The 13,213-nt window shown below is 46.1% G+C and overlaps 1 protein-coding gene across 4 annotated transcripts in view; it reads right to left on the bottom strand.

The window, feature by feature from the left end:
• Positions 1-13,213, bottom strand: part of LOC108621697 (uncharacterized) — a 63,948-nt gene that overhangs the window by 15,158 nt on the left and 35,577 nt on the right. For 3 of the 4 annotated variants that reach the window (XM_089463138.1, XM_089463137.1, XM_089463140.1), the window contains exons 3-11: positions 9,776-9,880; positions 9,139-9,263; positions 7,162-7,259; positions 6,867-7,075; positions 5,736-5,888; positions 4,489-4,661; positions 2,973-3,206; positions 503-952; positions 54-443 (exon numbers count right to left, since the gene is read on the bottom strand). In XM_089463138.1, coding sequence (XP_089319264.1) covers positions 54-443; positions 503-952; positions 2,973-3,206; positions 4,489-4,661; positions 5,736-5,888; positions 6,867-7,075; positions 7,162-7,259; positions 9,139-9,263; positions 9,776-9,880 — 1,937 coding nt within the window. The remainder of the gene's footprint in view (positions 1-53; positions 444-502; positions 953-2,972; positions 3,207-4,488; positions 4,662-5,735; positions 5,889-6,866; positions 7,076-7,161; positions 7,260-9,138; positions 9,264-9,775; positions 9,881-13,213) is intronic. The other variant, XM_089463139.1, reaches the window with a different exon arrangement.

The raw sequence follows: 13,213 nt of genomic DNA, 5'->3' as shown, positions 1-13,213 counted from the left end.
GGGTTAAACAATGTAGACTTCGAAATTTCGATTGACCCACCCAGTTGCCTTACTTGTTCTTGCGGTGCCGACGCGACTTGTGGTGCGAATGCGTGTCCGAGTGGCTGTCGTTGCTGTGCAGACTGCGTGCCACCATGCTGCTCTTGGACACGGACGCCTGCTGCACGGAGCTCTGGCCCAGACTCGCCTCCGCCTGTCGGCGTTGCACCTCGCGCCACTGCGTGGTTGAGTCAATCAGCTCGGCGCTGCCGCTGCGCATGGACGAGCTGCGATGGCCCGAGTAACTGCGTCCCCTGGTGCTGTCATGATCCGAGCCACCAGCCGAGTCGCGTCGATGCCGATGCGAGCGCCGATGCTTGCGATGATGCGAACGTCCCGAGCGACCCGAGCCACGCGACAGCTCGCTCTCATTGTCGGAGGTGCGGCGATGGCGATGCTTGTGTCTGTGGGAGTGGAGCACGTGAGTCTCTCGGTGTGATAATGGGAAGCCATCTGGACTTACCGGCGTGTGGAGCGCGAATCGTTTGATGAATGACTCTCCACGGAGCTGGAGCGATAACGCTGCTGCTGCTGATGCGAGGCGGATGAGGAGCTGGCGCGCTGCTGCCGCTGCTGATGATGCGACGACGACGAAGATTGCTGATGATGATGATGATGACTCGTACCATGGCCATGGCTATGACTGTGGTGATGATGCAGCCCGCCGCCCGTGGTGCTCACCGAGCGCACCGAGCGCGGACTTGACGGATTGTGGCCGAAGAGCGAACGCTGCTGGGATCTCGGCCAGGGTGCGCTGCGCGTGCTGCGCGGCGAGTCAGGTGTCTGCAAATTGCTGCCATTGTTGTTGTAGCTGCTGGAGTTGTTGTTCTGCTGTGCGGACTGCTGATGGCTGGGCCGCACACCCAAGCTGGTGGGTATGCTGTACGTGGAGCGGTAGGGGCTGTCGTAGTTGCTGCAAAGCCAACAAATGTGGGCAGGGTATACATAGAGAGTGAGAGACAGACAGAGGGAGGGCGAGGGAGAGAGGAAGGTGGATAGTATCAGTCAGCAATTGCAACGCTCTCTCGCATTATTTTGCCATAAATTTAAATTGTTTAACATAAACGTTGATTAAAGTCTGCAGCATCGCAGCATTTAGGCTGTCGCTTGAATGGCCTCTGTCTGAGGATCGGGGCTTGCCAGGAGGATCGTCCTCACCCAGCCAGCCAGTCAGATCGACACAGACAAATAATGCGCGTGTGTAAAATTGAGTAATTGCCGCACTGGCAATCAGCGGGCAATCATTTCGAGCTCCCCATCGCAACAGACATGGACATGGACATGCACTTGGCTGTGGACTCCCCGGACGTGCCATTGCTCCGGTCGCGCCTTGTGATTTATGTCCCGCTTGCCCATGGTGTGGGCAACTTGATTGGCCTGTCCTGGCTGCCACTGCGCCCGCTGCCTGACGTTTGGCTTCTTTGTTTGCAAATGATAAACGACGTGAGCGTCTAGCGTCTAGTTCTTAGTTCTCAGCTCTCAGTTCTCAGTTCTCAGTTCTACAATTCAGTTCGCCTCAGCCCAGTGCTGATCTACGCGTTCCTGTGTTCCTAGGAAATGTTGCGCCAGCGATTACATTTGTGCGCTGCCACAGCTCGTAGGCTCTATTACCATCAGGGCTAATTTATGCATGGCTGCTGGTGGCTTCTGCGCCAGCGACATTGATGGGGTCAACGAGGGCCTTTGCCACTGCTCACTGTAAATGATTTGACTCGAAATCCACTGATACTCACTAGAGTCTTGCATGGCTATCTTTCTATCTATCTGTGAGTTAATATTTCTCATTCATTTGACTAATGTTCAATTGATCTCTGTACAGTATTCAGCTACATAATATCCCTCTCCTTACAGAAATTTCTTGACTAATGCAGAGTTGATCTCTGCACAGTGTTCCATTTCAAGAAATTTCCTTAAAGAAATTTCCTGAACAACTAGCGAATCACGTTTACCCCTCCTCATACATATACTATACTATGTATATAAATCTTGTTGTTGCCGACGTATGACTCAATTTCCATTAAAATCTCGCTCTCCTTGGTATAACATCTTGGCAACATTTCCGTTAACGCTAATGCCAACGCCATAGCTTTTCTAATGGCTGATTTTTATTTGTCCATATATAATTTGATGTTCAGAACCATAAAACATTTAATAAATGTTGCGTCTAGACAATGTAACTGCCTTCAAATGGCAACTAAATGGATTTTGAGCACGAAATCGAAAAAAAGGGCAGCACAAGAACACATGCCACAGGAGCACCACTTGGATGAGGACATCGCAACAACAACAATAACAATAACATTCACTAAAACAATGTGAAGGCGGCGGCCTGTCAAACACAACTCACACACACACACACACACACATGGACACATGGGGCATGATGAAGTGTTTTGTGCATTGTTGTTTTCGCTTTTGGTATTTTTTTTTTTTTTTTTTTTTTTTTTTTTTTTTTTTTTGTAAATTCAAGTGATACAATAGAAGGAAAGAAATGAAACAGAGAGCGAGAGAAAGAGAGGGCGACAGTTTCACTATGCCAAAACTGGGAAACTGCATATAAATTTTCCCCTTGGGGAGCAGATACCGTATTTTGGGGCGGCTGCTGCAGACAGCCTCAAAAAACAAAATTCACATGCCGAAAATTAAAAACAGATCAAAGGAAGATGCTGCAATGAGCAACATGAGAGCACTTCCGGCCGGCGCGACTCCACAGAATTATGACCGAAACAAGAATTGGCCAAAAAAAAAGAAAAAACATAGATAAACAAAAAAAAAAAAGGGACAACTGCGCCAAAAGAAGTGTATAAAGGGACTATACATATATGTATATGCATATATGCAAGTATATACCGACATATAGAGAACTGATGCTGGGTAAATCAAAACTTTTGTGCATGAAATGAAAACAAATGATGGATATTTGGAGTACTCACTTGGCGTTGGCATTGCCATTGGTGTTGGCCAGGCTCTGGAGGGGCAGCGGCTGGGATGGCAGGGGTCGGTTGGCAATGTGGATGCCAGCGACGCCGCCAGCTCCACCTCCGCCGTTGCTGTTGAAAAAGTCATCAATCACGCGTCGGGGCTGGCGCTTGGAGGGCACGCGCGTAAAGGCGGGCGGCGAACGTCCGGCAGCAAGTGCATCCTTCTCCATTTGCTTGTCCGAGCGACTTTGGTTGTGGGTTGGTTGGGTTGGGGCAGACATGCGATTGTTGGGCAACATAAAAGTAGGCATGAAGGCGTCCAAAAATATTAACAGAAATAGGCAACAGAAAAACAGAAAAACAGAAAAATAAAAACAATAATAGTACAAGATGCTGATGGTTCGCAATAATGAACAGTGAACCATAAAAAGGTTGTAAAAAACTTTCATTTGTTTCACAAATTAAAAACGCCCGTCGAGCCCGTCGAGCCTGTCGAGCGCTCGTAAAATGTTCGCTGGCGTCCCAAAACTTTTGGCCAACCACCCTGCCGGGCTAATAGTTTGCCAGTGTAGCGCTTGGCCACGTGAACTCGATTTAGACCAAGTTTGCGGCTGGCCAAGTGCAAGAAAGTTTCGCCCAGCAAATGGCCAGCCGCAGTCCCCGCAAATGGCTGTCATAAACATGAACCTGGACGTGGAGCAAACGGGGGCCAGCTCTGGTTCCCTGCCACATTCGTCATGCACAATTGCCTTGCATTTGTTGGCGGCTTAGGCTCAAGCATTGCCACTAGATCCAACTCCAACTCCAGCTCCAACTATGATTCCGATTCCGACTCCAGCTCCGGCCACAGCTTGAAGGCATTTCACAGAAAGTCATTAGTGGGCTTTGCGCTCGACTTGAGTTTGTCGGACTGCCTGCAGATCCGACATTTTTATTGGACTTCCAATTAGCTGGGCATTCGAGTTGGTGTAAACTTGATCTATGTCTGAGTGCAGCCATGTGGTTGCATCTATAAGAGATGCCACAACTTCAGCTGAGCCGGTTCGACCGAGCGCCATGCAGGTTAATCCCAAACTTGCCCCTTCTTGGCTGGGCAGCCACTGAAATGTTCATTGAACGAGCTCATTTGAACGATTTGTGCAGCTCAGCTCTGAATCTAGCTGCTCTTTAATGATCTAATCACATGAGCTGCACATATACCGAATAGGACTTTGAGTGCTTGGTTACATTTTAATTGGCTGCACTTTTTGAAGCGCTGCAAATTGGCCGACTGGCTAATAAATTGGCCAAAAGCGCACAAACTGTGCATCTTGGCCGGGGTCCCAGCTTGAGTTTAATAACTTTATTTTAATACCGAACCAACATACACAAACACTCACACACACACACACACACACACGCTCACAGAGCCATCACCCACTCTCATGTAATTATACTTCCGGCAGATTGGGCTGCACACTTAGAGCACCTTTTGGCGCTGATGATGGAGCCGAAGCCCGTTGGGGAGGGCGTGGGGGAGAGCACTCACCTGTGTCTGAAGCGGGAGCCCAGTTGAAACAAATCCGCAGCGTGCGACTGGGAATTGGGCAGAGGTGCAACGCGCACCTGTCTGAAGAACGCATGATGCTCCACGCAGCATCTCCACAAATGTTTGCACGCCGATTTGCGTGGAGTTTCAAAGCCATAAGTGCTTAGCTCATTCTGTGAAGAAGGTAGAAGGAATAACGCAAGTGTGATAAGCACCCAGTCAAGTCACGACGATGACGATGACGAGGACGATGGCGAGAACGATGACGATGACAAGGACGGAGATGCAGACGTGGACAGACAAAAGCTGCAGTTTTCAAGTAAAGGCAAATTGAGTGAATGAATGCCCGGCTGAATTCTGTGCCGCACCAATGTAAAGTGTGAATTCTCGACCAGGAAGAAAGAAAAAAAAAAAAAAAAAAAACACACATCCGACTTCAATAAAAAACGAGCAAAAAGGGAAAATGGCAAAGTTTCGCTTTTGTGTGCGTCAACTGCGGAAAAGTTTTTTGATTATCAAAGCGTTAGCACCAAAAAGTGTTCAAGTTAGGAAAGCTGACAAGGAGCTGCTAGCTGCTGGCTGGTGGCTGGCAGCAAGAGCTATCTGCTACCAGCTAACATCTACCAGCTACTTGTTGTCTAACGAGTGCTTCAGCTGCCCCACTTGAGTATGCTGACAGCCAAAAAGTTGTCACACAACGAAAAAATTGGCAACGCTGCAAAATGCTTTGAAAATGGAAACAGTTTTTCAGTGCATCGAAGCCTTTATACACTTTGCCTCTTCAGGGAAAACTGTTCTTCTCTAAGGCTTTTTGAGTGGAACTTGAAGAAAACTGTTTCTTGAATAGTTAAGGAAGAGTATATACATATGTATCTCATATAACTAAAATATTAAAATATATATCTGACTATTAGAGAACTGAAATATAATATTATATAGTTATATAATATATTGTGAATCAAAAAATATTATATTATTATTAAATTACGAATCATATTGACAAGATTGTGGCAAGTGCCACCTGATACCCTTTCTGGTAGAAACATTAAAAATTTGAGGCGAACAATAGAAAACGAACTGCAAATTGTGCGAAGCACTCGACAGCGAAATATTTATGGTTAGGAGCGAATGCTTCGTCGCCTTCGCCATTCTCGCCATCGTCGCCTTCGTCGTCCTCGTTGTCCTCGTCGTCGTCATCGTCATCGTCATCGAGCTCTGGCATTGTTGCCTGACGCGCTGAAATTTACATTTTTATCGCTTATCCTGAGCATAAAATAGCGTCCTTTATAATAAACTTTGGCAATGCGCGGCCAATAGTAATGAGCCACCGTCGTCTTGTTGCGCAGCACCACAATCCCGCTAGGCGTCAGGCCCAGAAAGTACTCCACACTGTCCTCGCCCTGAAAAGAAGCAGAAAGCAACAAAAAAATAGAATCGAGAATGAGCTAAGTTCAAGCAGAAGTTCGAGTTAGAGGCTCTGCTGGAGAACAAAGGAGAGCCAGAGAGTCTCTCGGACTCCCTTTGGCCTTTGTTTAAGCGCAAAGTTTTTGGCTATTTGTGTGTTAACAAGAGAGCAAAGTTTTGGCCAGCTTGGCCTATTAGCAGCTGTGCGACGCTTTATGGCCCACCCATGTTAACCCACTCGCATAAAGCAAAAAGCACACAAAAACAAAATAAATGTAATTTTAGCTGTTAATTAAATTAAAAAGCAGAACGAGCACAAAGACGTTCCAAAGGAACGATGGTGAAGAGGCAGAGAGACCCGTGTTGGCTCGCAACTGGCGCCGCGATAGTCAATGATTTGTGTCTATAAACAAACAGAAGTAGACGGGAGCACACATACCACAGGCATGTGGCATGTGGAGTACAAGGGCTTACAGCACCCCTTCGTACGCACTCCGTCTCCCCCCCCTGCCCCACACATGTGTAGCTGGCATACAAACACAGCTGGTGATTTATTGAGGTTTGATATCAAAGTAAAGGGCAATAAAAAATGCAAATGAAGTGCCAACTTACGCAGCACAAAAGCGACTACGACATACGAAACGGACAGAGGGGGGGGCGGGGTGGATATCGGAATGGTCTGGACTGGAGACAGACCAGGCTTGTCTGCGGACCCGGGGCACGCAGGGGCCGATCATTGCGTTGGTCCCCAGAAATGTGTGTGAGCAAATGATTTATAATATTTGCCATGAAATGAAATTAAACTTTGCATTTGCTCTGACCCCTTTTATGGCTGGCTGCTTGCCGGGCAGCAGGGGCAGGAGCAGGGGCAGGGGCAGGGGCAGGAGCAGGGGCAGGGGCGATTCGAGCTCCATGATGTGGTTGCTCTTGGGTTAGTAGGGGAGCGGGACCAAGCACAACATGTGCACACTTACCAGCACGGGATGCAAGTCAACGCCATACATGTCATGCCATTTGACTTTGTCCAAATAGTTCAGCTCAGCGCTGGACGGTGACATGCCCTTGAGCTGTTGATGCAGCTCCGAGACGCGGGTTTCCAGCTCGCTGCTCTGATTGGGCAGTAGGCGAAACTCCGACACATAGCCCTTCGAATGGCGTCGCTGATCATAGTCGCCCAATTCGGCTAGTCATAGATAGATAGATAGATAGATAGATAGTAACGAATTCATTTAGCTGATGTCCTCGAGCTTCGTTTGCGGCTTTACTTACATTGCACCACAAAGGCGCCCAGTTCGGCGGCCAGTTCAAAGGCAACGGGCAGGCGTCCCTGTAGCACATCCTGTTTGACTTGCAAGAAAAGTTGATATCTGTCGTATAAATAAAAGTGAACAAATTTAATTAGTTGTCTATATAACCAGTACAACAACAACAACAGCAACGATAATAACAACAACCCGTCCTGGAAGCAGTTAACAAGTTGGCAAACAAATCGCCGCATAAAATTATTTGGATACGACTTTGATGTTTGGCCTAAACACACACAAAACGCAACACCCAAACAAACTGTTTACATTGGAAGACAAAATCATTTAACAAATAAACAAGCTGAAGTGGACGACTGGAGAATACCCTGCGAAAGCCAGACTTATATGAAGTAAACTCAGGCGGTCGCCCGCTTTGCTCTAAGCTAAGAGATTTCTTAGATGCTCATATAGAAAGAAATAAAACAATTTATCACATTTGATTTTGATTGAACTATAAGGGGCAGTGAAAATAACAAATAAGTCAGACATAAGTCTGCATAATTAATTTGCCACCCAATATGCCCACCTCGGGCGTTTCACTGATAACAACGTGAACAAGAGCGCTGAAGAGGTCTGTATATATGAATATTTCCACAACATATGTGAAGCCGGCTCTAGTTAATTGTTTGCTTAGCGAGCAATTCAATTTGGTCTCATCTGTAGATATCAAACGGCTTGCTTGTTATTATCATCTATAGCAAATGAGCAAACTCATTGCAACTATCCTTCAGCTGCCAGCTCGTTGGTGGCACTTGAAGCACAATGTGCCGCATGTCGCTTGCAACGCCAAAGTCAATTGGCATTTATTGTGCGCCGCAGACTTTGTATAGCTAAAATAACAAAATTTCCCTCGCTCCACTCGCTGCACTTCAGTAATATTCAGCAAAATCGCCAACTGCCACCGCGGTATAAGTGCATTTCATTTCAGTGCATTTAACTGCATTTCCCTGGATTTATATGCGCCAATATTAGCTCAACCGTTGGCAGTCAGCTCGCGCGAGAGTTTTGATGATGTTTGGCCAGCGATTGGCATCCACTGGCGACCCTCCGTCCCACCGCCCCACCGTCCCATCCCCATCAGCATGCTCCGTCTCTGTTCCAGCCGTATAGCTCTTCCCAGTGATCCAGTGGGCGTCCCCACTTGGTGACGATTATAGCTACCACGTTTCGTCGTATTAAGCGCAAATATTTGCACACACCAAATGCTTGATGGATGCAGCTAACTGCATAGCTAAAGCACATTTCGCGTACACATAAGAGCGCTCCATACCACCCCCACTCTCCGCCAAAGCTGACTGCCTGACTGCCTGCCCAATTATCCTTCAGGACTTTCACAATTTACCCCACCAAAATTTCATGACGATTGCCATTTTAATACCCATTTATTACCAACATGATTAAGAGAGGGTATACTACTAAAGTATTTCCACACAAATAGATAAGTAATTAAATATATTTCAATATCTAACTAAATTAGTCTTAAGAAACTCAAAGCGAGAATAGCAATAGAAATTAAGGATATTTCATTTATTCTCCTTAATTTCAGGTAAATTCCTATAGGGTATCTTCTATAGTATCATGCTCGTTAAACGCATTTTTTATTCAATTTATTTTGCTAGCTGTGCATATTATGCATAAATTCATTATTCGCATTATTTCACCATCCATTAGTTGTCTGCCCTCTGTCGAGGACCTTTGGCCGTCAACTGGTTGAATTGCATTGCGAGTCTGTGGCAATTAATAAATTGAATTCATTTAATAAAATGCCAAGCATTTCAATGTAAAAAATTTTATTAATGAAAAAAAAAAAAAACGACTGCCCTTAAAAAACGCTTTAGCATTCGCTTAATGGAATTCATTTAATGTAAATATTGTATTTAAAATCATTTTTCATGCAGTTTGAGTTTGCAGTTGGAGCTCTTTTAATATTGATTGAACTCACCTCGTTATTTCCTCGAGCAGTTTGCACGGATCGGCCGCATAGAACTTGACACCGAAGTACAGGTCATAGGGATCCGATTTGGGTTTCAGTTGGCGAGAGATGCGTGACGCTGGATCCAGCCAGTGCTGTAGAGGGAAATAGAAGAATAAATTTCAAATTGATAACGCCCACGATGCGCAGGTGTGCGCGTCAGCTGGGGGCCGACAGGTAAGCCCATATGCCCGTTTTTATAGCCAAACATAAAAGCTGCAGACGACACGCGGGCACTAATGTGCGTGTGGCAAGTGGCATAAAAGTGAATTTCAATGAAAGGCCAAGGCAACGCGCGCCCCGTGCTGCGCTGCTTCCTGCCGCCTCACGACAGTCTGAAAGCGAATTTATATAATTTGCCTTGCGGGCGTGGGTGTCTCGCCGGCTGCGTCAAAGGCTCAAAGAGTTGGCCGAGCTCGACTTTTTGTTTTCCTTTCTTAACGCCCCTCAATGCGCCTCAATGAATTTCAATGAAAACGAAAATGAATTTTAAAAACCAATATGTTTGCACAGCAGCAGCAGCAGCAGCAGCAGTAAGAGCAGAGGCAGGATGCGCCAGTCAGTTGCCATATCCTGCACGCAGGACGCCATCCCTGCCGCCACTTACCGTTTGATTCTCGTCGTCTATATAGCGAATGCCAAAGTATGAAGTCTCGATTAAATTGAGCCTGGCAAAAACGACATCCAGCAGAGCTTGGCCCGGCAAATCATCCTGAAAATAGACAAGAAAATTGTTGTTAAAAGGCTGTGCAGCAGCAGTAGAGATAAAGGCGGTATGAGATGATGATGAGAGATAACAAGAGCAAGAGAGAAATAGAGAGAGAGAGAGAGAGAGCGAGAGACTGAGTGCAGATAGAGATATCGTTGGGCAAGCAAGGCGCTGGCAAAATCTATTCAATGGCAAAGCAAACACTTGGAGCCTTGAAACACTGAAACACTGGCAAACTGTTGAGCCATTGAATGGACACAGCCATTGCCGTTTGCTATCTTGTCGTCCTGTCGTCCTGCTGTTCCGCTCTGCGTTTGCTGCTATCTTCCTGCTTGGCTGCGTCCGGTCAACAAAAGTGAAAACTTGCCGGCGACAATTATTCAATTGGAAAATTGCGCCTTTTTTTCCCAGATAAAAAGCATTGTGCACTAAACGCCACGCCTTGGTCCAGACAGGGGCGCAGACTGGCCCCCATTTCAAAATTTGTTTGCTGCTGTTGCTGTCATTGTTGTTCTTGTTGTTGTTGTTGTTGTTGATTTAATTTAATTCGTGTGAGGGCTGCAAACGCTTTAAAAAGCCAATTTTTGTTTTTGGCTTTTGACTAGCGCCAATAATAAATTGAGTCGATTCCCCAAGGGCGCTCGGGCACAGCTGCAACCGCAAAACAGCCAAACTATGGATCAGGAGGCGCACCATTGTTAACCACAAACCCACACACATTCCACATGCCACATGCTGCATGCTACATGCTACACGCCACATGGCTGCTTCTTCATTGTCTGCCGCAGCTGGCGCTCAACATGTTTGATTTTTGGCGCTGACCAGACACTCCAGAGCGTCACTAGACCCTTTCTGACTTCTCGGGCTGGCTACATTTTTTGTTGCGCTTTTTTCCTGTTTTGCTTTGGGGAACAGACGTGGGCTGGGCTGGGCTAGGATGGGAAGGGGCGTTGGGTTTGGCTTGGGCAAGCCCAACACTGCCATGTTTTATTTATAGTATTTTTGGCTTGGCCAAACATCCCCTGGTGGCCAGTGAGATGCTCGCCATTCAGCGTGCATCCCTTTTGTATTGGGCATGTTTCATTGTTGTTGCGTCATAAACTTAATGGTCGCCGAGTGTGAACAGTCCGAGGCCGAGTCTACAGCATTGGCAGCGCCTTTCGAATTTATGTTAAACCTTTTGCTGACCAACAAAAGGACAAACAAACTCCACAGAAATGAACTGCTGAAAGCGATTGTAAGATGTCACTTGGGAATTGAGGAGCGAGGAAATGCGCTTGCCTTGCGATAATCTGTATATGACAGCACGTGCAGTCGGTCCTTCAAAAGGTCAACCTGGAATTGACCTCTCGCCTGCCGCTGGCTGGCATTGTAATCCTCAGTCATGTATGTAATGTGAATAATACTCAAAAACTAATTGTCAATTGTATGGCAGGCGAGTGAGGGGCATAACGAGAAGGAACGACGGAGCCGAACGACACATTGACACTGACAGCTGGTAAACTCCTAATGCAATGTCCTCTACAATTGCATTAGAAATACGAGAGTACGTGTACAACAGGACATTGTTCAGGCGAGCACATTAAACAATGACTCGTAAAATGCTCAACTACAACCAGTGCGATGGATGTCCTTATTCTTGCTTTCAACTTGCAACCATTGCCAGCTGCATGTCGCCAGTTGCCTGTTGCCTGTTGCTTGTTGCTGCATTGTTGTCAGTGCCTTTACGTAAGGGCATAAGTAGAAAAGTGCATTTTAAAAATTTATAAGCTCATGTAGCTCGTGATATCGCTTTCTGCAATTTACTTGGAAACCGAGTTTCCAGCGCAGCGAAAATCTGCCAACTCTATCTCGCAAATAGAATACTTAATGTGTAATTTAATCTCTTATAAGAGCTTGGCACCTTTCTAGAACAAACTGCTTTATGTGGTGCTGTGGAAAATGGAGGTATTTTATAAGTGCTCCAACTCAAAGTAAATTCAAAGACTTTACGCATTTTTTTCAAAAGAAAAGACTTTGAAGAACTTGCATCTTTATATAAATATTTTGAGCAATATTGTGTAAAAGCTTGCTTCACCAGAAATTGCTTAAGCGTCAGACGTCACTGAAATGCTTAAAATTACATTGGGGATTAGCCTCTACAAAAGTCTCACAGAAATCCGTAATCGCTTGAGTAATTTGTAGAGTAAGTCATTTTGGTTTATCCGCACTTTAAGACTCTTAAAGGTTATTTAGCCTCATCAATAGGAAAGCGGAGCTTCAAACTAATATAGACCATTCATTTCGTTTCTAATGAACTACGCCTCATGCATGCCTAAAAGCCTTTAACGAACTTATGGCTTAAAATCAACGTAACATGTAAGGGCCGCAATGGCCAGCAATTAATCACAAACTCGGCTCAAGTCCGGAAAAACTTGTGCATTTACGTCCCAAAAGGTTTGACCAAGTTGTCTGGCAGGCAGCCAGACAGGCAATGAGGGCTGGCAGGGGGGCGGAGCCCACCCTCGTCTCTGGTTATTGGTTTTGGTCCGTAAGTCACTTGGTTGCCGGGTTCAATAAATTACGTTCGCCTTGCTGGGAATCAATGATGTATACAAGTCGAGGGCATCAAAGGCTGGCAAAAGTGGTGATTTTTCGATGAGCCATGAGCCATGAGCCAGCCCGATGATTATGTTGATGCTAATGATGATTAGGTATTTGGCTTAAATGTCTTAATCAAATTATGCTTACTTTGATGTTTCTAGAGTAGCTGTTCGCGTCGACTGACGGCAAATCCAACGCCAACACCATCACCATCACCATCGCCATAGACAGCCGGAAAACCCACTTAATGAGCTTACACTTTTAGCCACTACCACACCCAGAGCAGTTGCGCTGCTCCACATTGAACGACCACTCCAAATGCCCTATATACTGAAGTTGTCTGTATTCTTTTCCAAGCGCTTTTCTTGTCAGCTGTCGGCAAAGAACTTTTGCCATGCAACTTAATTAGTGAGCGGCAAGTGGAATACAAGAAAATATACCACATGCGCGTGTGTGTCTCCACTTTGCCACACAGCGCACTCGATTCACGCTGCCTGCCTGCCGTCTAAAGACGACGGGGGCGACATTTTCCGAAACTTCCCCAGCCCACAAAATCCCGGCAGCGTCTTTTGGTTAACTTAATCAACGCCATTGCCGCTAAAACTTTGGCTACGTGACTAACCCACATTGCCACGACCAGGGAATTGTGTGCAAAATGAATCACAATCCGAGTCTGAATCTGACTCTGGATCTGAATCTGAATCTGAATCTGGGCCCTGATGTGCAACATCTTTGAATTTAACATAATTAACA

This window comes from Drosophila arizonae, chromosome 2, assembly GCF_054131065.1.
Source record: "Drosophila arizonae isolate 15081-1271.41 chromosome 2, UAZ_ARI_1.0, whole genome shotgun sequence".
Classification (NCBI taxonomy): Eukaryota; Metazoa; Arthropoda; class Insecta; order Diptera; family Drosophilidae; genus Drosophila; species Drosophila arizonae.
This window is presented reverse-complemented; position numbering and strand designations above follow the sequence as displayed.